This window comes from Micropterus salmoides, unplaced genomic scaffold, assembly GCF_014851395.1.
Source record: "Micropterus salmoides isolate LMB-PRFRI ecotype aquatic unplaced genomic scaffold, ASM1485139v1 Ms_hic_scaffold_1700, whole genome shotgun sequence".
In the NCBI taxonomy this organism is placed as follows: domain Eukaryota; kingdom Metazoa; phylum Chordata; class Actinopteri; order Centrarchiformes; family Centrarchidae; genus Micropterus; species Micropterus salmoides.
Genome location: NW_024040819.1, coordinates 1 through 25,026, shown reverse-complemented (window position 1 = coordinate 25,026; position 25,026 = coordinate 1). Strand labels below are relative to the sequence as shown.

Sequence of the window (25,026 nt, the reverse complement as noted above, 5' to 3'; positions counted from 1 at the left end):
ATCCTTTTGCAAGTCTAGTCTCTTATAATAATATAATATAATATAATATAATATAATATATATAGAAATATAAGTGCTATTCCATCACAATAATGTCTTTAAAACTTATTTCCCGCAGCTCTGCTTTGGGGGCACCTCATTGGCTGACGGCTGTTGCTATGACATCGCCGCTGCAGACGCTTCAGAGTGAAGCATTGTGGGATACACACAACATTTTTTGGATGCTTTGAACAGAAAACATCGATTTCAAGTTTAAATAATTAAACGCCACCAAGATGAAGGTTGGTACCAGTGAATTCATTTAAAATACCAGCATTACTTCTGTTTTTATGATTCCGATGTTGAGATTTAGCACGCGCCTTCAGCCAGCTAGCTAACCTAGCTATGTGCTAACGGTAGCGTTAATTAATTAGGAGACAAACCAAGCTAATGTAAAGTTAACGTTTCAGGTAACGTTAGTTAAACCAGCCTGTTGGCTACAACGTAAACTAAAGCTAACTAACGAATTACGTTTTAGGTGTGTTATCTGACACTTTTTCCAACTCGGAATAACGACTGAGGTCGTTAAAAAGACCATGCATTTTATAAAGACAACAGGAAAACATAGCCTCACGTTAATGTTTCGCTAGCTGATGGCCAGAATAATCATAACTCCGTTTGTCATTTTTTTTGCAACTAAGATAATATTAGTGGCCGTCATCAACAGCTTAGATGTAGGTAATTTCCGACAGTTAAACTAATTTCAGCGTTATAAATCACCAGTAAGGTCATTAGATTTAGGCTATGTGAAGAATCAAATGTGTGTCACTGTGTACTACGTTACACTGAACATATCCTATAGCGCTAGATACATTTTATTGCACACCTGTTGCAGATAACATACAAGGGTAGTTGCAGTCACTGTCTGCAAATGTTTGAATCTCCCAAACACTGGATCCTGCTCTTCCCATAATGCAACTTGACACTGTCTTTATTAGATCTTCCCTGCTTGTTAATGCCCACGTCTTTCAAACTGCAGTTTATAATACAGGCTTTCTGTTCAAAATGTGCAGTCTTCAAATTCACTTTGACATGTGATACTGGTGGTGTGACCCTCAAAAACACAGAGAGTGACAGTGTGTAAACTCATGGCAAGTCCTTACTTGGCATTTAAAAAAAAAACAAATTTACAATATTATTGCTTCCAGTTCATTAAAAATGCTTAAAGAAAGGGTGTTCAAAACTTTCAAATGGCATGCTAACATTAATGATCTTTCTGGTTTGGATGAGTGGAAACTATTCATGAATTAGGTTATAAGTATTCCTCTGTAGAAAACTATGGATGTCACTTAAATTTCACATATTTGTATGTCTTTTCCAAATAAAACTAAAAATAATCTTTGTGTCCACAGAGCATTTTCATCCTCAACGACAAAGCCTGGGCAGGTTCTAACCTACTGTATAAGTGGCAGAAAACCCTTGGTAATTATATCGCTGTTGCAGGGTGAGTAAACTGTTGTGTTAGGAAATGTAATCCAAAGACAACTGTGTAATAATTTCCTTCCCTTTTATACAAGCTTTACATCAGTGCATTACCTAAAATGTTATTTCTAATCCTACAGACAGGACAACTCTGTGAAATATTTGATCGACATGGACACATATGGACTGAACTGAACCTTCCCGGGTAAGAACATTATTTTTGGCTCCAATTTTGTCTTATCAAAAAGGTTTAAGTGGTTACCACTTACTATTCAAAAGTCTAAGTTCCTTTCCACTTTCTCTTCTTTCTCCTGCTCTCTCCCCCAGACGCTGTGTGGGAATGGACTGGGATAAAGATGGGGACATTTTGGCGGTGATAGCTGCAAAATCCAGCTCTATTTACCTCTGGGATGCCAGTGTCAATAAAACATTCCAGATTGACGGCGGCATGAGGTACGGCAGGCATGCATCACATTTCCAAACAGGGAGAAGTTAGTGTTGGGTTAATTAAGTGCAACTGCTCTCTCTCTCTTTAGATGACAGTAGCTGTAAACTTATTATGAATCACTTCTAATACTCTGGGTTTGTTTTTTATTGTTGTTGGTTTCAACAGAGATCAGATGTCGTTCATCCTGTGGTCAAAGACGGGCCCTCTGTTGGCAGTTGGGACAGTCAAAGGAAACCTGTTAATTTACAATCAGCAGACCTCACGCAAGATCCCTGTACTGGGTAATACACAGATACTTGTTTATGCTTCTGTTAACCTTTAGTCCCTTCTGTTATAGTGATTGTCTCTCCCTCTCTCTCCACAAATGATAGGTAAACACACCAAGAAAATCACCTGTGGGTGCTGGAGTACTCAGAATCTACTGGCTCTGGGAAGTGATGACAACACTGTGAGCATCAGCAGTCATGAAGGGGACACCGTTAGACAGGTGCGTAAGTGCACGCACACACAGGCAGCACAAATATGTTGGCGTCCTACCTATACAGTGTAACTATACAGTTTGTACATCAGATTAACCAGGTGGACTTGAAATAAGTTCACCAGCCACATATGATTAATTGTCTAGGTCACTCACATTACGAGCAACCAAAAGTCCTAGAGTCCTCCTAGAGTGATCACACTGTACCTGATAAAGAAGTGTAACGTAAACGAATACAAGTTGAGATGCTTTGGAAAAGGACAGAACAGCAAATGTGTGTCATAACAGCACAGTATCAGTAACTAGAGGAGTAAAATAAATAAATGAAAACATGGAAAACATTTCTTCTGTTGCCAGATAACGCTTCGCGGTGAGCCTGTTGAGATTTTCTTTTCAGTAATGAAGACAGATGAAAGGTCCGCTGCTCAAGGAGAGAACTCTGTGAGTTTGTGTGTGCTTTAATTTATCCACATTCTTCTTATCCGCACACTATATCATTTTTACATCACACATTTATCACAACATGTTCACATTTTAGTGTTTTGAGTTGAAGTGTCACCTGTTTACTTTCGTCACACGGGGCCAGGATATTCACCTTTGGCTGTGTACTTTCATTGTAAAAAAAACTGTTGTAATTTTACATTCCTACAAATATTGATGCTTCAGGTGAGTGTGTCTGTGGACAAGAAGATACTGATGCTTTTCAATGTCAACGACCCTGATAACCGGATAGAACTGACCTTCCAGCGCCACTATGGAAACATTGTGTCCTACCGCTGGTACTGCACGTGACCACACACTCCTGCACTCCACCAAACTCTTGTACTGCAGTATGGGAGTGAGATATTTGTACTAAAGTTAGATCTCTTCCTCTGCATGTCTCTTCAAGGTACGGTGATGGATATATACTGATCGGTTTCTCCAATGGGTACTTTGTGGTTATTTCCACTCATATCAGGGAGATTGGGCAGGAGCTCTATCAGGCTCGCAACCACAAAGATAGTCTCAACAGTGTGGCCATCTCGCCAGCACTGAACAAGGCAGCCTCCTGCGGTGACAACAGGTACACTCACAGGCTTTCAAAAGAAGCAGAACAGCTATTCTGTTTATTCTTTTCTTTTTTGTGAAAGTTAAAAACTAAAACCCCATGTTTCTTGTTGCAGCGTAAAGATCCACGAGCTGTCTGAGCTCAAAGATATCCGCAATGTAGTTCGGCTGGACGATGAGACCAAAGGTGAGACAGTCCTCTTTTCCAGCCATATTGTCAAAGGCTCACCTCAAACGCACCGCCCACTTCTCCTTCATCTGCCTCTCACTCTCCTCCTCTAGGTCTGGACCAGCTGAGCTGGACAGATGATGGCCAGCTGTTGGCCGTCTCCACACAGAAAGGGACGCTCCATGTCTTCCTGACCAAGCTGCCCATTCTGGGGGACAGCTTTGGTACCCGGCTGGCCTACCTCACCTCCCTGCTGGAGGTCACTGTGTCCAACCATGTGGAGGGGGTGAGGACACGGACACACACACATACACACACACACACTCACACACACACACACACACACACACACACACACTCACACACACACACACACACACACACTGTGGTAGGAACTGTATTACATTATAAACCACTACTCACACTACAAGATTTTATTAGGTATAATACTGCAATACAGCTAGTCAGCCAGTTTTTAAAATGTATTTAACAATAGAAAATGTTTAGAAATGTTCTGTATTACTGATACAAGTGCTTTATAAATGGCCGCATAGTGACACTCAGTTATTCCTTTATTCCTTTATTTCTTTTCTCCTTGCCAAAACTAACAACTGTAAAATCATTACCAAAGTTCCAGGAGCCAAAAAGCAGTAGTACTAGTGTTCCAGCAATATTCATATGAACCAAAATCACCTAAGGCTATTGTGTTTGGCCAAGAAATAAGTGATCACAGGATAAACCTGATGGGAGGAAAGATTGATAAGAAGTGAGTGCAGTTAAAATGGAGTGATAGAGTAAGACTGAGCAGTGTTACAGCTGCAGGTAAACACTGCTGACTAGTTTCAACATGCCCTTCAGTCCCTCTTTGATGTGGGGATGGGGCAATGGATAAGACACATGCCTTTGGTGTGAGAGACCCGGGTTCAATTCCCCACTGTGACCCATCCACCATTGTGTCCCTGAGCAAGACACTTAACCCCTAGTTGCTCCAGAGGCGTGCGACCTCTGACATGTACAGCAATTGTAAGTCGCTTTGGATAAAAGTGTCAGTTATATGAATAAATGTAAATGATGTACTGTGTTTTTCAGGAGAGTCCAGTGGCCATAGAAGTAGAAGTAGAGCCTACTTTCATTGCAATGGGACCGTATCATGTGGCTGTGGGAATGAACAACAGAGCCTGGTTCTACGCCTTGGTAGACCACAAACCTGGTGTGTGTGTGTGTGTGTGAGTGATGTGGTGTGTTGATATTTCTTTAATCGTGCATGAGTGGAAGAATACGTATCACTAAATTGCTTCGTCACTCAGGTTTTAACAAGCTAAAGGACATTGAGTATTTGGGGACGATAGCCAGCATGTGTCTTAACTCAGACTACGCCGCAGCACTGTTTGAGGGAAAAGTGCAGCTGCACATGGTGAGTGACCTATCTGTCAGCACTTTGTTAGTCTTTTTATTGACCAATGAGCTATTACTGAGCAGGCTTCACCATTTATTGTGTGCCTGTGTTTAGATTGAAAGCAAAGACCAGGAGGAGAAGAAGCAGATGAAGTTGTTTCCAGATGATGACAGAAAAGGTCGAATTCTTTGCCACGCCCTCACCGCTGACTTCCTCTACTACGGCACTGATGTAAGACTCGGCACACCCTCACCTCAGTCAGCCCACTTAGTTTTAGCAGGACATAATAGGGAGACACTGTTTAGTTTAAGTCATATGTTTTCTCAAGGCTTTTCTGTAACCTTGTGAATTTAATTTTCTCCTGAAGTGAGTTTACAATGAAGCCACTTAACAAACATCAAAGGAAGCCTGACTCTTTGATAGTTAAGATTTTTAAATCATAATGTTCCGCTCTGTATTTGTTCTCTACAGAACTGCACATTGTTATTTCATCATCATAGAGGAGGGAGGGCTAATCTTGAGTTGTCAGTGACCTAAAATCAATTCCTTCTTCCTCATGTCATCAAACCCAAGACAAACATGTACTGAAAACATGACATTTTTATTCAAATGTTTCAGATTTATTGATTTACTTTCCTTAAAGTCTTCATGGAGGCTTGCTCTCTACTACTGCTCCATTCCCTCTAACTCTCTTTCCAGCTTTCCCCATACACAGTTGTGTTCTTCCATACATTCTCTTCTCGTTATATCTTCCCTTCCCATTTCTGTTTCTCAGTCAGGTAATGTGGCGTGTGTCTTGGTGGAGGACTGGGAGACTGTGAGCAGCTACAGCCACTCGGTTGGTGTGAGGAAAGTGTTCCCCGACCTAAATGGCACGCGGCTGGTGTTCATCGATGACAAGAACAGCGGCTTCCTGCTCTCCCCTGCGAACGTCAGTACATCACAGTTACTTGACACACCTATGCATGCATAAACGGTACACATACACGCAGCGTATTCTCAGGTTCTTTGCACTCTGTTAAAACCAGGTAATTAAATATCCAGTGAAAAAAAAAATATCATGGTTAAGACTTGATGCATTAATATGTTATGGAGGGAAGATTAATAAAACTATTAATAGCCAAATATTATAGCCAAGATACATATATAAAGTATAAGACATTTTTTAAAGTGTCTTTTTAAACATTTGTAGCGTGTTCACGGCCCTGTTATTTGGTGTGAATGGGTTTCGCTTCAAATAATAATGATATAAATTATATGGCACTTATCAAAACGAAGAGATTATGAAGCGCTTCACCATGAAAAAGCAGTGTGATTTCAAATAACAGATTTAACACAACATTAACTGTGTGTGTGTGTGTGTGTGTGTGTGTGTGTGTGTGTGTGTGTGTGTGTGTGTGTGTGTGTGTGTGCGTGTGCGTGTGTGTGCGTGCGCGTGTCCACTTCAGGCGACAGACTCCTGCTTTGAGCTCCCCAACTTCTCTCCCACCATCACAGGAGTGCTGTGGGACAACTGGCATGCTGACCGAGGAGTGTTTGTAGCTTATGATGATGACAAGGTCTATACCTACGCCCTGCATAAAACCACCATATATGGTAGGGCCATGTAACACCATCTCACACACACACATCAGCAAAATACTATCATGTAACAGCACAGAATGCAACAATATTCCTGTTACCATAATCCTGTGATGTAAATGAGGACGAGAGATATAGGGAGCGTTTGTTTTTAACATTAATTCCTTCTCTCTTATTCTGCTTAGGCACCCGGGTGGTGTTAGTGGGGAGCACTGCGCTCCTCTTTTCCCAGAAGCCTCTGCTCTTGTACAACGGGGAGCTGACATGTCAGACGGTGAGCGGCAATACCAGCGAAGTGGCTCTGAGCACACACTCCTTCCTCAAGCGCTCAACTGTCACATCAGCAGATTTGCCGACGGAGCTCAGCAAGCAGCTCACCCAGGCACTCATGCTCAAGAGGTCAGCCATGTTTGAGACACTGATTATGTGTTCTTCTGGCAAAAAATAGATTCAAAGAGTCATGTCTGTGTTATGTTTTCTGTATTTGTAATTTGGGGGTATATTTGGATGTCAGTACAGTCTGTGGTTAGTTATATTAGAAGCAGCTTATAAGGGAACAAATGGGTACATTGACTTTGTATCTGGACAGAGCTTTTCACTTGGCTGAGCATTTTGATTTAGTAAAGCTAGATAAGACTTTAGTCAGCTTTAGTCCTGTTTTTGTTTGTTTTTAATAATGTTGGGGCTCAGGATAAGACAAATATTCCCAAATGAATGAATGCACATTACAATTATTTAACAAAGCAACACAAAGTCGAGGTTTTATGTGTTGTTCGTCCTTTAAATAGCAAAATCATGCATGTAATCAGAAATGAATATATATAGATGCTACTCCTATTCTTACATTTGCCATTTAAGAAGACCACAATTATTGTTATTTGTAGTAGTAGTTAACATGTTCCTACAGTATATGAAAGAAGTAATACAAAAGTAATACATTGGTTTCTTACTTGTTTTAACGTTGTACGAAGGTTTTGTTTTTCATCCTCCGTTCCTGTCACACAGCACCTTTAAATGTTCCCTTTAATTAGTCAGTGAGGTTTCACTTCATACAAAAGCTCATTTTCAAGCAGTGGATCACTGTATTGCTTGACTCAAAATTAATTTTGTTTGAGAGTTTTAGAGGTTAAAAAATATATGTGTGTGTGTGTGTGTGTGTGTGTGTGTGTGTGTGTGTGTGTGTGTGTGTGTGTGTGTGTGTATTCCTGTCCAGGTTCCATGAAGCCTGCGATCTGTGTAAGTCTTCAGGCAGTAGCACAGACTGGGCAGAGTTAGGCAAAGCCTGCCTGGTCCACATGGAGGTCGAGCTGGCCATCCAGGTCTACCGTATGAGCGGCAATGTGGGCATGGTCCTGTCGCTGCAGGGCATCCAGGTACAGCTCACATGCAAACTGTGGTTCACATGTTACTCCCTCCCCATAACAGACACGGTTTCAGTCTATTGTGACAATTCTGATACACCCACACTTCGTCTCTCTCTCCCTCGGTCCAGGGTATAGAGGACATGAATTTACGGGCAGGACATTTGGCCATGTTTCTAGGTGACTACAACCTGGCCCAGGACCTCTATCTGTCTTCAAGCTGCCCAATCGCTGCCCTGGAGGTAAACACACAAGTGTGAACAATCTGTCTGTGTTTATGTGTGTGTTCCCGGTACGAAAATGAATGAATTATTTTCTTACCATTCTGCATTATATATATATATGTAACATGTAAATATAAAGATAAACATTGATAAATGTGGGCTTAAATTGAGACATAATCTTCAACTCTCACTGTGTGTGCGTGTGTGTGTGTGTGTGTGTTTAGATGAGGAGAGACCTGTTGCACTGGGACAGCGCTCTTATGTTAGCCAAGAGGTTAGCAGAAGACCAAATTCCCTTTATATCCAAGGAATATGCTGTCCATCTGGAGTTTATGTAAGAACATACACACACACACCATTCATTGGACTTGATTGGTCTACAACAGATCTAAACCCCTATTTTGCCCTCTCTCTCTGTAGTGGAGACTATGTGAATGCTTTGGCACACTATGAAAAAGGCATGACCCACAATAATAAAGTAAGTGCAATATGTTATATCTCAACTTTCTGCAGTGATTCAACAGCATAAGACGTTCAAAACTTTGATCGAATTTTATATAGGATATTGCTTTAATAGTTGATGTGCCTGTATCCCAAAACATACAGTTGTTTATGCTGATGTGTGTTTACTTTTCGCAAACATTATTATTTGGATACCAAGCTGCTGTAGGGTAAAGGCTCATAGCTTCACCTCTGATGATATATCTCTTCTAGTATTTTATATAATAAGTAATGGCATTCCCAGGCCATGTTTAATATATGATGCTTCCCATCTGAAAATTCCACATGGATAAATAAACTCTCAGTTTGTTGTCCTATCCACTGTTTGTATTTACAAATAATAGTAAAGTATATCTCTTTAGGATTTGTGACTTTGCCCAAGGTGCTGACAAATACATATAAAGTTCCAGGTGATGATAATGAAATCATTTGAATTGTATTTACTTCGAAGTCTCTTCTTTCCACTGTTCTCCCCTTACCCTGTCTTCCCCTCGCTGTGAAGTTCCAGGAGCATGATGAGGCGTGTCAAGCAGGTGTAGCCCGGATGTCCATCAGGATGGGTGACATCAGGAGAGGAGCCGCTCAGGCAATCCAGCACCCGAGCAGAGTCCTCAAGAAGGAATGTGGAGCCATACTGGAGAGCATGAAGGTAGAGAGTCAGTCTTATCTCTCTCTCTTCTTGCAAACTACGTACATGTTTTGGTAAATTCTTATATTATAGGATAGGGGTAGTTTATGTATGTGTTCTGTGGTGTGCCAGTGTATCCGAGCATCAACTACTGTTTTTGAATGTCTTTTTGTTCGTATCCTTTTCTGTTTTCGTTTCTCTCTTACAGCAATTCTCTGAAGCCGCTCAGCTCTATGAAAAAGGCCAGTATTATGACAAGGCTGCGTCGGTCTACATTCGTTGCAAGAACTGGTGAGACAAAACCCCAACACACACCAACACGCTCTCTCTCAGTGTCTCTCCTCCTTCAAGCAATTCCACTTTATTTTTCCACATTCAGGGCGAAGGTGGGGGAGCTGCTCCCACATGTCTCCTCTCCTAAGATCCACCTGCAGTACGCCAAGGCCAAGGAGGCGGACGGCAAGTAGGTTCTTAGTTTGATGGTCTGTCACATTGAATGAAATGAAATCCTTAAAAGGAGAGGCCATGTAATGTGTACTCTGTGCACCAGGTATAAGGACGCTGCACAGGCCTACGAGAGTGCAAAAGACTGGGACAACATGATACGCGTGCTACTGGACCACCTGAACAACCCAGAGGACGCTGTGCGCATCGTCAGGGAGACGCAGAGCATTGACGGAGCAAAGATGGTTGCCAGGTAGGGCAAGCAAGAGCACAGCTGTATACAACTTCCTAAATGTAACATTTACTAAATTATTATCACGACACAGGTAGCACTTAGATTTATAAACTTAAAATGTTAGAATGTTTATTTTATTTTTAAGTGTTTGTCCTTGTTTAGTCTCCAGGTCTCCAAATAAGGTGATTCAACTTCCACTGAATCTGGCCAAATTAAAGGGATGCTTTACAAGAAGTTTTACACTCTGTGTAACTTTTTGAATTTGATCTGTTTAACAATTCTTAGTAAAGTAAAGTGTTAACTTTCGCACAGAACCAGTGTTGTCCATGACAGTTTAAATAATGAATAATGAACAAATGAAAAAAAATCTATTTACATTGTCTACCATTTCACCAGCACATTAAAATATTATTATTACCACTTTCTAATGTTGAGTGACTTACACTTAGTTCTGCTACCAATTAATCTAGAGATTATTTTCTATTAATTGTTCAGGCTATGAAATGTCTAAAAGAAAAAATCAAAATACCAGTCACAACATCCCAAGGTGAACCAGAAGAGAAAAGATGCAAATCCTCCCATTTGAGAAGCCGGGAATAAAGCTGGATTGATAAACTCGATTGATTACTCAATTATTATCTGTATTCATTTCTGCAGACTCAACCATTTGTTTCATCTCCAATTCTTTCTCTTTTTTTCCCATTTCTGTCACAAACCTTTAACACACGTTTGTGCGTCTCAGGTTCTTCTTGCGGTTGAGTGACTACAGCTCAGCCATCCACTTCCTGGTTCTGTCTCAGTGCAACGATGAAGCTTTCCAACTGGCACAGCAGCACGGACAAATGGAGGTCTACGCGGACATCATCGGTCAGTCTGCGCGTGAATGTAGTCTTACTTTATTAGCTAATAACCTAAGCTGTTTCCTAGCAATTCGGTTCCAGTGATACAGCCTATGAGTTGAATATAGATTGCTGCGGTGTGTGTTCATCAGGTCCGGAGGCGACGCAGGAGGACTACCAGAGCATTGCTCTCTACTTTGAGGGAGAGAAGAAACACCTCCAGGCTGGCAAGTTCTTTCAGAAGTGTGGGCAGTACAGCAGAGTAAGAACTCTCCCTTAGTGATTCATTTTTTACACTTACTAAAATGTCCTAACAATTATTGACTTAAGACACCAGTTCAGCCAATTTCTCAGTCTCTTCTTTCTCTCTGTCCACCATGTCTCAGGCCCTGAAGCACTTCCTGAAGTGTCCCAACACTGACGACAATCTGGCTGTCGAGATGGCCATTGAGACGGTGAGAGCTGCATTGCAAACTGAATATTTTGGTGAAAATGATTTGACCAATCAATTGAGTGTTTTTGATGTGTGTGTGTGTGTGTGTGTGTGTGTGTGTGTGTGTGTGTGTGTGTGTGTGTGTGTGTGTGTGTGTGTGTGTGTTTCAGGTAGGTCAGGCCAAGGACAGTTCTCTGACCAATCAGCTTATAGATTACCTGATGGGAGAGAGTGATGGCATGCCCAAGGTAATCAATACACTGTAACACTGGAGCCTTCTCTTAATCCCCATGTATGTGTCTTTCCTAGCTGCATGATTTTGTTTTGCTATATCTAGTATTAAATCATTGTTTTATGCATGTTTCTCTTTAATGTATTCATCACTCATTCTCGCTCTCAGTGTCTCTCCTTCTTCTTGTCTGGTGTGTGTGTAGTGTCTCTCAGAGTAGCCTTGTCAGTGAGACGGATAGTGTAATGGTTTGATGAGCAGTTATTAAAAAAACAAAGAAAAACATACTGCCTTGACACAAGCACAACTTTTCAGAAAATCAAAACAGAAAGGCATATTTTCAATTGCTAGGGGTCTCAAGTCAGCCGCGGAGCGCAACCATAGAGATACTTTACGTACTAACAGCCCATACATACTTTACGCTTTAATTACTTGTGTTCGCTAAAGTGGAGCCTTATTAACAGCTAATTGGCTTTATGGAGTTTCTTCATGGTAAATCTTTTTAAATCACAGGCTAATTATGCGAGGCATGTTTTGCACACCCATATACACAGATGCAGAGTGAGCTACCAAGTGTAAAACCAGTACACTGACAATTAAGGGCTATCAACACACAATGCGGTATGTAATAATCAAAGTATACCTACCGAACAAAGATGTACACATTCAGTCATTTGTTGTATCCTGTGCCCACGACTTAACCAAAAAATTGTATATCATGTGCATACAATGACATTTCCAGCGCTCAGTGTAGTTAAAAGTGACCTCGATATACTGTATTTTTTTCTCTGTGGCCACTCCGTCCAATAAGGCTCTAACCACAAGTGTTTTTAAAAAGTAACCAGCCAGCAGAAATGCGGTCAGGGAGCTAAGAGGAGTTTATTATTTAGGCAAACTGTCTGTATAGAACAGGCAGGTGGGCTGTTAAGTGAGGTCATGGAAGAATCAGTTGTATTTGCAAAACAACTGATTTGCACTGAAGTGCAAAGCAAAAGATAAATGAGATATATCTATATGCTATATATGTTTCTGACACTTTGTGTGTCAAGAGACCTGCCTAAAGATCAAACAGGCACCATGCTGGATGTTTGCCTCTTTTTAGCAGGCAGTGATAAACGCCTCTAAATGTGTGTTTAAAGGCTCTGAAAAGTAATTTTGTCAATCAGCATCTTACCGTGGACAGTGGGGTCCTTCAGGAAAACACTTTTTTTATTCAGACCAGATTGGGTATTTCACAGAAGACATTTTTGTCTGTGCCATTTAACTTGTTGGAAGTGGGTGGGTCTCTGTAGAAAAATTGTGATGTCACTTATTTCCATGCACCAGTGGGGATTTAGCAACATTTGGATTAAAAATATCACAACAGTAATTGTGGGGTTTCTACTTGTGTTGCCAAATGTATTCAAACTACACCCACACGGCCCTAAAGTTTGTAAGTGTTAAGTTGCTTTTTTTAGTCATGAAAAGTTCCTGTTAGAGAAAACTAGACTTGAGACCAAGTTTTCAGAGGCTTTAATGCATGACAGTGCTAAATATCAGATAAGATACAGTTAATGTGGGTGATTGTGAATCTGCTGGATGTTCTAAGGTTCATGCAGTTTGTGAGTCTCTCTGAAGGTGCAAATTTGCGCATGTAGGCCAATATTAAGGGAAGGTGGGCATCGTGTCGTTCCATCTTGTTTTTTATTTCCTTGGAAGTTTTTCTCCAAGCATTAGCTTTGCAAGCATTTCTGTAAATAAATCTTAAATAAATAATAGTAAAGTAAGTACTTACTTTTTCCCTGGTGGAGATGTAGAGTTAAGACACAATCGCAGAAAATGTTTTTGAAGGTTTTATTTGAATATTTATTTTCCAGTCCCTTATTGTGTCATTATCTGTGACCTTAAATCAGGCTCATATTACACACAGAACATAAGCACAAACTGAATGAAAGCTGCAGCACTGTGAATTCATGTAAGTAAATCAGTGAGAGTGACACTGCTAATGTTAGTTGACCTTTCTCTCCTCTTCCCAGGATGCAAAGTACCTGTTCCGTCTCTATATGGCACTGCAGCAGTACAGGGAGGCTGCTCGCACCGCCATCATCATCGCCAGAGAAGAGCAGTGTGCAGGTACAAACATATTCACACAAACCAAATGCTTGAACCAGTAACGACAAACATAACATGTTTTACAACCGTAGTCATACATGTATGTTAATCATATGTCGTTTTTTTTGCATGTTACTTCTGCAGGGAATTACCGTAATGCCCATGACGTGCTGTTCAGCATGTACACAGAGCTGCAGGCACAGAAGATTAAAATCCCAGCCGAGATGGCCACCAATCTGATGATCCTCCACTCCTACCTGCTGGTCAAGGTCAGTACAGCTGAAACTACAATCACACACCTGTAATGGGTTAGCTCAAGTTATTTACTGTAGTCATGGTAGCCATTAAAAGTGTTTTTCTGAAAGGCCACGCTCAAAGGAGGGGTGGAAAGCCGCCCGTCATACAGAGGGGTTAGAAGCAATATTGTTTAAATACGCCGATAACAGCGCACATTTTCATTCTGTCTTGGAAAACGTTCAGTGTTACTCTCGGTTGTTCACATGAAAAGTGACAGAAATGTGTCAAGAAAGTGTGGGGAAAAAAGAGAAGTTCAAACCTCGGCTCCTTTCCCATCTCAACACTGCTAACCAATCATGGTGTAAATGTCACATTTCTGAAGCTATTCGACCATTTGACAAGCAGTTAAGAAGCATTCTGGCAGTTTAACTCCGAGGCCACCAGGGCGCTGCTGTCGAGCATTTCTTACTGTTCAGTATTCTGAAAACAAATGGTAGGACCTTACGGACTTGATCCCAGCACACCCCAAATACATGTGCCACTCAACTTTGTACCTTTTGAGTAGGAGAATTATGCGTTATATCAGCAGGGACAAGATATTTTAACTTTTACATGAAGCTTCTCAATCTCAACATTAAGTTAATGTAGAGTTGTTGACTTTGTTAATGATGTGTTGCCATGTAGATCCATGTAAAGAGGGGAGACCACCTAAAGGGAGCACGAATGCTCATTCGTGTCAGCAACAATATCAGCAAGTTTCCTGCACGTGAGTCCAAACAGACACTACTACTAATCTAATGTCCAATTCACATCAAAAGAAATCTAAATGAAGCTTAAATGTCACTGAAATTTAATTGTCAAACAACTGTGTTTCTGTGTGTAGATGTTGTTCCCATTCTGACGTCAGCGGTCATTGAATGTCACCGTGCCGGACTGAAGAACTCTGCCTTCAGCTTTGCTGCCATGCTGATGAGACCAGAGTACCGAAATGAGATTGACCCAAAGTACAGGAAGAAGATCGAGGCCATGGTTCGGTGAGCGACGACAACATCCACACCTCCCATTTTCTTTTCTGTACTCCCTCTCCTGACCTCACTTCTTTATGTACTTCACCTCATCTGCCTGACTCTTGCCTACTACTATCCTCCCTTTTATCTCCTGCTCTACCCTCCACCGCATTAAATCCTCATCTCTGCTACTTATCCGGCCGCACCACAGACGTCCAGACACATCGGAGCTGGAGGAGGAAACCACTCCATGTCCCTATTGTGGCTTTCAGCTGCCACAGAACGAACTGCTGTGTATCTCCTGCAAGAACAACCTGCCCTACTGCATTGCCACGGTACAAACACATTATTCATACACACACCATTTCTTTTGAACATAATAGTTTCCCCAGTCTTTATATATTTTTTATCATTTTCTCAGGGTCGTCATATGCTGAAAGAAGACTGGTCAGAGTGTCCTCGATGTGAATTTCCAGCTCTCTACTCACAGTTCATTCAGTAAGTATATAAACAAATAAATCTACAAGAGGCCTACTTGATAGTAATTTCTCAAATCAAATTAGACAGTAGCAGTTGTTGGTTTATAGTGGCACCCTTTTCCCACCCCAATTTAAAGTAATAGTTTGACATTTTGGGAAACATTCTCATGGCTTTCTTGCTGAGAGTTAGATGAGAAGATTTGGTATCTACCAGGAAGTCACTGCTCCTGGCTAAGAAACAGAACCTGAAAAAACTGTTTTTATACAGCTTAAACAGACAATATATTAATTAGAAGTGCTGGTAGGCTAATTGTCCCATTTCCAGTGTTTATGCTAAGCTAAGCGCCTCCTGGCTGTAGCTTCATACTTAAAGTCCAGACACGGGTGGTGTAGATCTTCTCATCTAATTTTCTGCCAGAAAGCAAATTCCCCAAAACGTCAAGCACCTGGGAGTCACTTCTCTTTCTTATTGTCACATTCACACATCTACACTGAACTGTTTGTGTCCAGGTTGCTGGAAACGGAGACGGTGTGTCCCATGTGCTCTGAGACGCTGAGTGTCAAACAGGTGAAGAAGATTTCTGATTGTTCCAAATACCTGCAGACTGATGAGCTGGATCAATGAAGACTAAAAATAACAACTAATAATATGTATATAAATGTCATGTCAGTCTAATGACAATTTTTTTTTTAAATACATCAAATATATTTTGGATGGAATGTGTGCACCTTTTAGTTTTGTATGATGTGAAATAGGAGTATCATAAATCAAATAAAGAATTAATATTTAGGTGAAATGTTTTCTATTCATATTTTTTAGCCATTGTAAACAGAGAGTGAGGATGCTTCAAACATAAAGAGAAATTTCTGTACCAGTAAATATTTATGTGAAAAGAAAAACAGTTTAGCATGTAGCGGAGGCTTACCAAGTATCCAAAATGAGGTTGGGCACCAGACAGGAGAATAACCTTAATCCTAACCTGTCACTTACATGTGTGTAAGTGTGTTCAACGGTAATCAGTTCGTCATTTCCATTAAACTCAAAATGTAGCAGTTCATTTCAGTTGAGTGTAGTTGTGAGAGGAATGAGTGTGTTTGTTTGAGGCACTTAGAATTTGAATGTTTTCAGTCTTAAAGAGCAGCACTGACCAAGTGGGAAGCTTCCAGTCTGAGACGTGAACCTAACGCCGAAGTCCCTTAAACCTGCATTCTATTGAATGACCAGCAGGGGGCGACTCTTCTGGTTGCAAAAAGAAGTCCGGCTCCTTTAGAAATAATGGTAAAATGACCCTACCTCTCAGCTGATTTATTACCTCAGTAAACATTTTCCTGATGTGTTTATGGTCTCAGTCACTAGTTTCATGTCTTCTTCAATACAACATGATGTTCATTTTGTAAATTATGGTCCCATTTAGAGGAAAATAGACCATGGACGGGATTATCTCAAATTGTTAGATTGGCGACCTGTCAATCAGGCTATGGTGACTCGTACCCGCGGCACTGTATAAATTTAAGCAGCGCCGTTGAAAAAGCATATTAGGAGTTGGCTGTTCACTTTCTCTGGTGAGTACCATTTAGTTTTAAGCCTGTTGTTCGCTACCCAAAATTGTCAGCCCTGTTAAAAAATGCCCTGCACACGGCTCCACTGTCTCGTCCAAATATGCTCATGTCTGGTGCCGCTGGTTGCAAAAACTCAACATGGCGTCGCCCTATCGGCCAGACTCAAAACGGCAGTCCACAAACCAACGGGTGACGTCACGATGACTACGTCCATGTGTTACATACAGTCTATGGCACTGACTGATGAGCGACTTTAGTGGAACCGCAGAATAAGTGCTTGACGTCTTAATCCATTTGGCGTTGTTGGTGCTGGCCATGATTTTATCTACAGCTGAAACGATTATTCAATCGACAGATAACTGGCAACTAATTTAGATAATCAATTGTACAGTCAATTTATTTTTATTTTTATTTTTATTTTCTCAAGTTGCAGTATCTCAAGTGCCAGGATTTGCTGCTTCTCTTCATCATATGTCAGAATAAACTGAATAGCGTTGGCTGGACAAAACCTTTGACAGACCAAATTATTAATTGAAAAAAGTAACTGGTAGATTAATTCCTAATGACAGTAATCGTTAGTGGCAGCCCAAATTTAATCTCCTTCTCTCTGATTATTTAGTGCCAGTTTGTTGGGGTTTATAACAGCATTCTTGGACATCTTCACTGAATTTTAATCCCATTGCATAAATTCTCTTGAGATTTTCCTAAATAAATAAATTCAAGCAAAGTGTAATCTAAATATCTGATTTTAAATATTTACAAAAATAACTCTTTGAAACCATTTTCTAAAAGTGTCTAAAACGTGTCAGCTTTCTGAAACACAGCTGTTTTCTCTTGCTTCGTTAATAAATCACAGACACTCATGAGCGACATATTTCTCTATTAATCCTCATGTAATTTTTACAAAATTGCAATTTACAAGTGCTGCTAACCATAGAGCTAAAGCATTTCTGTATCATAGTTGTAGCAAAAAGTAACAGTCTTTTACATAGGAGTCACATTATTTACAGCCTCAAACTCCTGGACTACAAACTGATGATGGAAGAAATGCACGATACTCCTGCTGAGACACGTTACTACAGAGGCGTACAGACATGATAACGGGTGGAACGAGCAGATAATATGCATCATTTGTTCGGTATAGAGACCCTCTGACGGAGACATGACAGGTTGTTAAAAAACAGGAAAGACATTTCTCAGCCTCTGTGGTTAGAGTTAAGTGTTTGGATGAGGGACAGATGAGTTACCTGAAGAGGTTAAGACCAGTTTCACTACTTTCTGATGCTCATTAAAGGATCGTTGCAAGTGCGGAGAAAAAAAAACCCATTACAGTCTGTGTGGGCGGAGGGAGGCAGACCAGGACAGTTTGTTTTCCTCCTCTGGTCATTGGTCATTTCTTGGCCTTGCCTTTCCCCTTGCCTTTGCCCTTCCCAGAATCTTCCTTCTTCTCCTTCTTGGACTCCTTGGTGGCTTTGGCCTTCTTTTGCTGCAGGGAAGAACAAGACGCAGACCACACAGAAGAACAAGATAAGAAGACAGTCTTTGGCATGGTTGCTGAAAATACTGAGTGTGCGTGGGTTTAAATAGGTTTGCACATGCTCTTACTTTGATCATGGCGTCAGTTTTCAGGCCCTCGCCCTCGTCCTCAGACTCCTGCACTTCGTTGTCCACATCCTCTCCTCCCAACTCTGACTCCCCCCGCCACCTCGGCGGCCCTTCTTCACTGCTTGCAGGGAGTACGGAGTCAGGTGAGCTTCCTTGTTGTAGGCCCGAGTGAATGCTGCCTTCACCTGGGGAGGAGACGGACAGCAGAGAAGTCAAAATCCACTGTATGTTGGACATATAGAGGGTGGCAGTACTGTTGTTATTAAGTGCTGTTAGAAGCCATAAGATGTGATGGCAGAGAACATTATCATCAGGCATGCGGGTCAAGCCATACCACAAAGGGAGTGCCAAAAGGTATTGCTATTATATAATAATTTTATTATCTATGATTTGCTATTGAAAAAAACAAAAGCTAATAAAGTTAATTTATGTCACACACAAAAAACCTGTCAGCCGCAACAGGCAGCTGTTTTCAGAGAGAAGGCTCTAAAAACCCACTGTGCACTACCGGTTCAGCAACACACACAGTTAGCGACTAGCTGGTGAACATGGTCAAACATTTAGCCGCTAGAGCCATTTCCCTCAGGAGTTGGTAGAGACCAAAAACACAGCTAAAAGTGAGTGAATATCGGACTAACCTTCCATCAGGTGGACAGAAATATGACTCCAAATAAATGCTAATGTTGCTCCATATCTGTGTGATGTGTAAATAAGCAACTGTTTACTACAACTTGTGTTTACAGTTTGTTTCTTATTTATTATTTCGTCACGGGGAGTCAGAATCTTCCAAATCCTACACATAGGGGACTTAGTTTTTTTACCTAGTAGAGGACTACTGACACTGGATAAGGTGTGTATTAACCATTGGGTTGAATATTTATCAATATAAGTGTGTATATAAAGGAGAGTGATACTCAACTTGTTCCAGGACATGATCGCGTCCATACAAACGAAAGAATGGCGATATTCAGCCCAGACTAGCTCTAAATGTGGTCTGAGCAGTCCACTTGTGATTGGATCACCCAAGATGCACATTAATGCCAGGTATCAAAGGGGCCTCAGAGATGCTGTCAGCCAATCACAATGGCCTGAACCTAGTGATTCCCAAGACATTACTTTCAACCACCATTTCCAATCCCATCATCAAAATCCAAACTATACCCCCTCCCGCCTCCTGCTGACCTTAGAGTCCAGTTTGGAGTAGGGGTCAGGTTGTCCGCCCCAGACACTGATCTCCATGACGCTGTCCACGTCTTCCTTGATGAGCTGGTAGTCGTCCAGCAGCTGCACAGCCTCGCCGGCACCCTCCGCTCCGTGCCTCTGGAGTGGATTAAGCAGCGCCTGGCGAAGATAGTGCAGGTATTCCAGGTTCACCGCCTGCCTGCTGCTCAACGTCCTGCAGGAGCCAAGCAAATAAAACCCTGTCTGATTTTATGTTTGATGACTCGTAAATAGTTAAAAAAGGACAGTGATCAAGGCCTGCTCACTTTAAACACATGTGTGAGGTCAGCTCCTGGACGATGCGGGAATGTTTAGTGGTGGAGGAGTTTTTGCCGAGCCAGCTGGGGAAGGTGGGGTAGTGACTCATGTAGCCTCTCATGAGCTCGCCTGGTAACACACTGGCATAGATGGCCTACGAGCAGGCGCGCACACACACAGCAAAATAATGAATCTCTGGTTCCCCAATACAAGAGCTTGTATTTAAATGTGGTGTAATATAATAAGCTTAACAACGTGTGTTTACTATTTACAATAATTACTGTTATATAATAATGTTCAGTGTTTCGTTATTACAAAACAAAAGCCAATTTCAAATGTAAGAGTAAATGTTTCACAGATCAGCTTCACATAAATTAAAGAAGCATTACAGAGGAAAAACACAGGCTGTAACAAGAAGGGTTAACAGACAATATTATAATAACCGAGCCTTTAAAAACATGTAGTGAAAAAGAATCCACATTTGATCCATAAGAATCCACAAAGCATCAGGGCCTACACATTGCAATACCTTATGTGGACCTCAAATATATAACTACACTTCAGGGCTATGGTGGCTGCGGAGATACCATGTGGAGACAGCGAGAACCGTGATTGGTCAGCTTAGCAAGCCAGTTAAATAAAAGGTCAAGGTTTGTTAGGAAGCTTTCAGCGGTGTCGTCTTTTCTCACGACTCATTTGAAATAAGATATAGGGTTCACTGTTAACAGCTTGAGTTTCACTTGTGCATTATGTGCGTAGCTGTGACCTGAATCGAATTTTTCCCATTTTGTCACGCTTTGCACTACCGTGATTGTGTTTTGGGCTCGGTGCGCTGCCAAAAGCAGATGACCCACGCTCAATACTGTGCCTGAATGCATCCTGTTTAGACACTGAAGCTGCTGCTATGCCAACATGCTGCTTTCCCTTGTTCTCTACCACAGTGAATAAAAGGATGAAAACACAATTACTTTGGATGTACAATAGTCTTCTAATGAGTGGTGAGACAAGGCAAACTTTCCCATCATATGGTGTTATCATTAAGCAAATGAAAGAATGTCATGTTTACTTTGGGGTACATAAATAAAGCACATTGTGGCCTGATAATGTACACATTCATCTAGTGTTGCAGTGGTACTATCAATGGGTCCAACATTAAACTATAAATCTGCATATAAAAGAAATTCACTTCTTTGTTTGTGTGCGTTACCTGGGTGGGCAGCAGTGACCAGTTCTGTCCAGAGCGGATCCGTCTGTCCACCAGGTCTCCGTCGGAGATGGAGTCAGCAGTCTTGCTGAGCAACACCAGGTGGGACTTCAGATCACCCCTGTGAGAAGAGAGACAGACAAGAAAATACAGAACACAGTCTCTGTTAATAGAGCTGGAGCCAGGAAGCAGAGACTGGAAAAAGGTGGAAACAGCTAGCTTCTCTCACCCGGCAGCCTTTGGACGAACATGCAGGTAGTTCTCTTGGACAAAGAGCGGCGCTAGCGAGTAGTCGTGGAAGAAGAGGTCGGACTTGTCGATGAGGCTCATGTGGGTCTCCTCTCCCAAGGCAAACACCTTCCGACAAACATCAAACGGCCCCATTTTCATGTCCTTGCGGGCATTGGCTGCGTCAGACTTGCACTGGTCATACGTCATCACCTTGTCTTTGGCTGACCACATGCTCAAGTTGTGGATCACCTGGGAGAAAAAACAGCCAATGTGGTGAAAGAGGAGACCAAAGGTGGCAAGGGAAGACATAACCTCAATATGAATGGTCTTTTATGAGGCTTTGTCTTTTTTACCTGTCGGACATCCTGATTGGAGGCTAGGATCATTTCGTTAAGAGCTGGGGGTGGGATCTTGATTCCCTCCTTGAAAGCAATGGACATCATGGCTCCCTGAAGAATGAAAAGAAAAAAGAAAACAGGTGAAGAACCTGGAAAAGAAAATATTTACATTTAAGAGCTTACTTTAAAATATTTTAATTTAAAAGAAGGTAAAAGTTTTATATCTTTTGCATTCATCCAAACATGAATCCATCAACATTATGATTTATAGTACAACTATCTTGTTTTCAGCCACTAACGTCTCTGTGTATCTTCTATCCTGTGGCATTGGCATTTTATTTTAACCCAAATGCTAGAAAGCATGTCATTGTCGGATGTGGGACAGGATGTGTGTATTCTTGTGTGTGCGTACCTTGATCTGTTCCACTCGCGGCCTCTGGAAGCGCAGATCGAAGCAGTAGTTGGCCAGTGATCTGATCTTCTGGTGGTTCCGATCGTTGCACATGCAGATGATGGGAATCTTCGAATTTTTGATCAGGCCGATCATCTCCTACAGGAGGCAAAAGGTCAGAGGTCAGTATCAAGAAAACTGTGAAGATCTGGTCAAATTATGATAAAAATGTGTTGTTTTTTTTATTACCTGGATTCCTCCGCGGTCCTCATTGCCAGCCATGCCATCAATCTCATCCATGATCAGGACGTGTTTACTAGTCACCGTCTGAGACGTGCCTTTAAAACACACACATATATACCACATAGTATTCACTTCCCTTCTGGACATGTGGTATGTTATGTTAATTACCTGAGAAATTAATTTAACCTCTGTTGTAGGGCTGTGCGATGACGATCTCTATCGTTTGAATAGAAAAACATCTATTGTTTACAATTCTGCTGTGCTACTCTGGGACTCACATGTTAGCTTTGCAGCTGCAAGTAGCATCAGTTTGCTAATCCACAACCTAGCTAACGTTTGTTGCATTACTTGCTGCGTCGTGTTCAATCTATTATGGTATTTGTCATGGTGTTCGATTTCTCCAGAATCGCATACCGCACCTTTATGATGCAGAGAAATATCCCAATTACAGCTGGAAATGCCATATTTCATTGAATTTACAAAAAAAAAAGTATAATGTGATATGTATCGTTATTGGGATATGAATTATTCGTCATATCGCACAGCCCTAACCTGTGGGAACCAACAAAAAGAAAGATAGAACACAACAATATTCTGCAAATTCACACTTTGTAAACATGTGGGATGTGCTATAGTTAGGGTACCTTATAAGTCAGTACTTAGTAACAACTCTTCTTGTCAGAGGCTGTGATTTCTCAAATAATACATTTTTGCATTGAGCCTTTTAATCTCACTCCTTTTGCTTTTACTTTGTATCATCTTTGATAAAGAGCAGTGACCACATACTATTAAAGAATGGGCATCTAAATCTCAAGCAAGCAGCCTTAAGTTGTTTTTTTTTTTTTACTACCTTAACAAAAATATTACCTCGCTGCATCACAGGGACACGGTGCTAACAAGCATCAGTTATTTCTTGGCTATGCTGGTATGTGATCAGATCAGATAAACTCAAAGACTTCCTCTAGCTGCTTCAGTTAAAACCATAAAAGTGAAATTATTCTCATTAAATTATTACAGTTACATTAAGCTTTAAAATGTACATGAGTCAATGCTAAACTTTGCCTTCTTAACAGTTTAACTTCTGTTTACTTTTCAAAAAAACTCAAGTTAAGCATTGCCAAACATCCATATCACTGCATTTTAAAAACATAGCTCGCCATTTTAATGTTCCAGTGTGTATTAACAATCCTGATCGATTTTTAGACCAACTAGATGGCTATCCAGATTGCAAAAAGGACTTCACATAGCTCTTTTCTTGGGTGACATTTTATAAACAATGCAATTGAGAGTACTTAAAAAATGTTGATGATTTTTTGGCTTCAGTTTACAACTTAATAAAATTTAGGTGTTAATTTTGTGTTTTAAATGGTACAAATGGAGAAATTCATAGGTTATTACATGTCTGGCTATAGTCTACAGGACATTTCAAAACTGAGAAAAAAAGACTTCTCGGGCAAAGCCAAAACCGAAAAGAATGAAAAATTTGCCAAATACCGAAATATTCGCATTTTTCCCATTTAATTTGCCAATTTTTTTACCATTGCATAAATTAAATAGTCAAAATGTGCTTTTTACTCAGTGTTTCCCAGAGGATTAGGAGACACTATGGTGCGTGGGTCCGAGGCCCGAGAGGGTCTGCTAAAGTAAATGACTTTATTTTTAAATTACTTTTATGATTTATACTTTCTGTGAATATAATTCAATTAATCTCATTTCCATCCAGTATAGACACCTTATTTTGAAAACCGGAAGTTGTCACATGTGTATCCCTAAATTCATCAAATCCCCAATTTGATAAATAATGTTGAATGTGGTTCTCGTAACATGAAGACTTCACAGCCTCTTCAGGTAGGACTCTCATACTGCAACACTTGTCTTTGTAAAGAGAGAAACTGACAGGATAAAGGTGCTAACCTGCCTGTCAGCTCGCACTGGTCCGTTTCAGTGGATTTACCATAGAGGCTTGAATACGTGTGCACTCCAAATTTAGGTGCAGCTAGCTTAATCGCCTTCTCAGACATGAGTGACAGAAACACTCAAAGCGGGTCAGACCGTTTTGTTGCCTTTTCTAAGAAGTGTAGGACACAATTCAGCAGAACAGTGGTTTTAAAAAGAACAGTGGTTTTAAAAAGCCTCCATACTGCCGACATGACGACGTAATTGTTCGGTAAAATTCTTCGGCCTTTTGACGAAAAGTGTTTTTATTGCTATTTTTGGCCGCTTCATTTCGGTGGTCGAACATTCGGTGCATCCCTAATTGCAATTTAGAGTGTGATTGTGACATTATTTATCCCCACCCACAGGTTCACATGTCTAACTGACAGAAAGACAGAGAAACAAAAATTAAAAGAGGGATCAACCTTTGTAGAAGTTCTCGATGCTGGTGTTGTTAAGTGACTCTGCGACAACCTCCTTCAGGCTGTTTTTGCTACGAGTACAGCTGGCGTTCATCTCCACGTAGCTGAAGCCCAACTCCTGCAGGCCAACACAAACAGAGTGGAAAAGTTGAGTCAAAAGGAGACTGGGATCAGGGATAAAATGTTCACGTTTAAGACATTACTCATCCCAACTGGGAGTCTCAGGTGCCACAATACTAATACACTGACAGGTGTGAAGGCAAACAGACTCACCTCACAGACCAGGGCAGCTGTGGTGGTCTTCCCCACCCCCGGAGGTCCAGAGAGCAG

General features: G+C 41.1%; 2 protein-coding genes across 2 annotated transcripts; one reads left to right on the top strand and one right to left on the bottom strand.

The window, feature by feature from the left end:
- Window positions 1-159: 159 nt before the first annotated feature.
- Window positions 160-16,085, top strand: LOC119908240 (WD repeat-containing protein 19-like). The gene is given in 37 exon segments (XM_038725953.1): window positions 160-281; window positions 1,392-1,483; window positions 1,602-1,618; window positions 1,621-1,666; window positions 1,789-1,914; window positions 2,075-2,190; window positions 2,281-2,396; window positions 2,745-2,828; window positions 3,054-3,166; window positions 3,277-3,450; window positions 3,551-3,621; window positions 3,717-3,889; window positions 4,693-4,813; window positions 4,911-5,017; window positions 5,114-5,230; window positions 5,775-5,930; window positions 6,448-6,595; window positions 6,766-6,979; window positions 7,794-7,953; window positions 8,073-8,183; window positions 8,390-8,499; window positions 8,586-8,643; window positions 9,169-9,315; window positions 9,503-9,585; window positions 9,674-9,757; window positions 9,845-9,991; window positions 10,716-10,840; window positions 10,965-11,074; window positions 11,199-11,267; window positions 11,416-11,493; window positions 13,490-13,586; window positions 13,710-13,834; window positions 14,487-14,568; window positions 14,686-14,836; window positions 15,021-15,144; window positions 15,231-15,307; window positions 15,799-16,085. Coding segments are annotated over 37 exon segments (4,050 nt in total). The 5' UTR covers window positions 160-275; the 3' UTR covers window positions 15,914-16,085.
- Window positions 16,086-17,708: 1,623 nt separating this feature from the next.
- Window positions 17,709-25,020, bottom strand: LOC119908239 (replication factor C subunit 1-like; the record flags this gene model as incomplete). The annotated part of the gene is given in 12 exon segments (XM_038725952.1): window positions 17,709-18,334; window positions 18,454-18,546; window positions 18,549-18,638; window positions 19,636-19,849; window positions 19,941-20,086; window positions 21,140-21,257; window positions 21,366-21,616; window positions 21,721-21,816; window positions 22,118-22,255; window positions 22,346-22,434; window positions 24,700-24,814; window positions 24,970-25,020. Coding segments are annotated over 12 exon segments (1,497 nt in total), but the record flags the coding sequence as incomplete, so codon positions are not given.
- Between the last annotated feature and the right edge of the window lie 6 nt (window positions 25,021-25,026).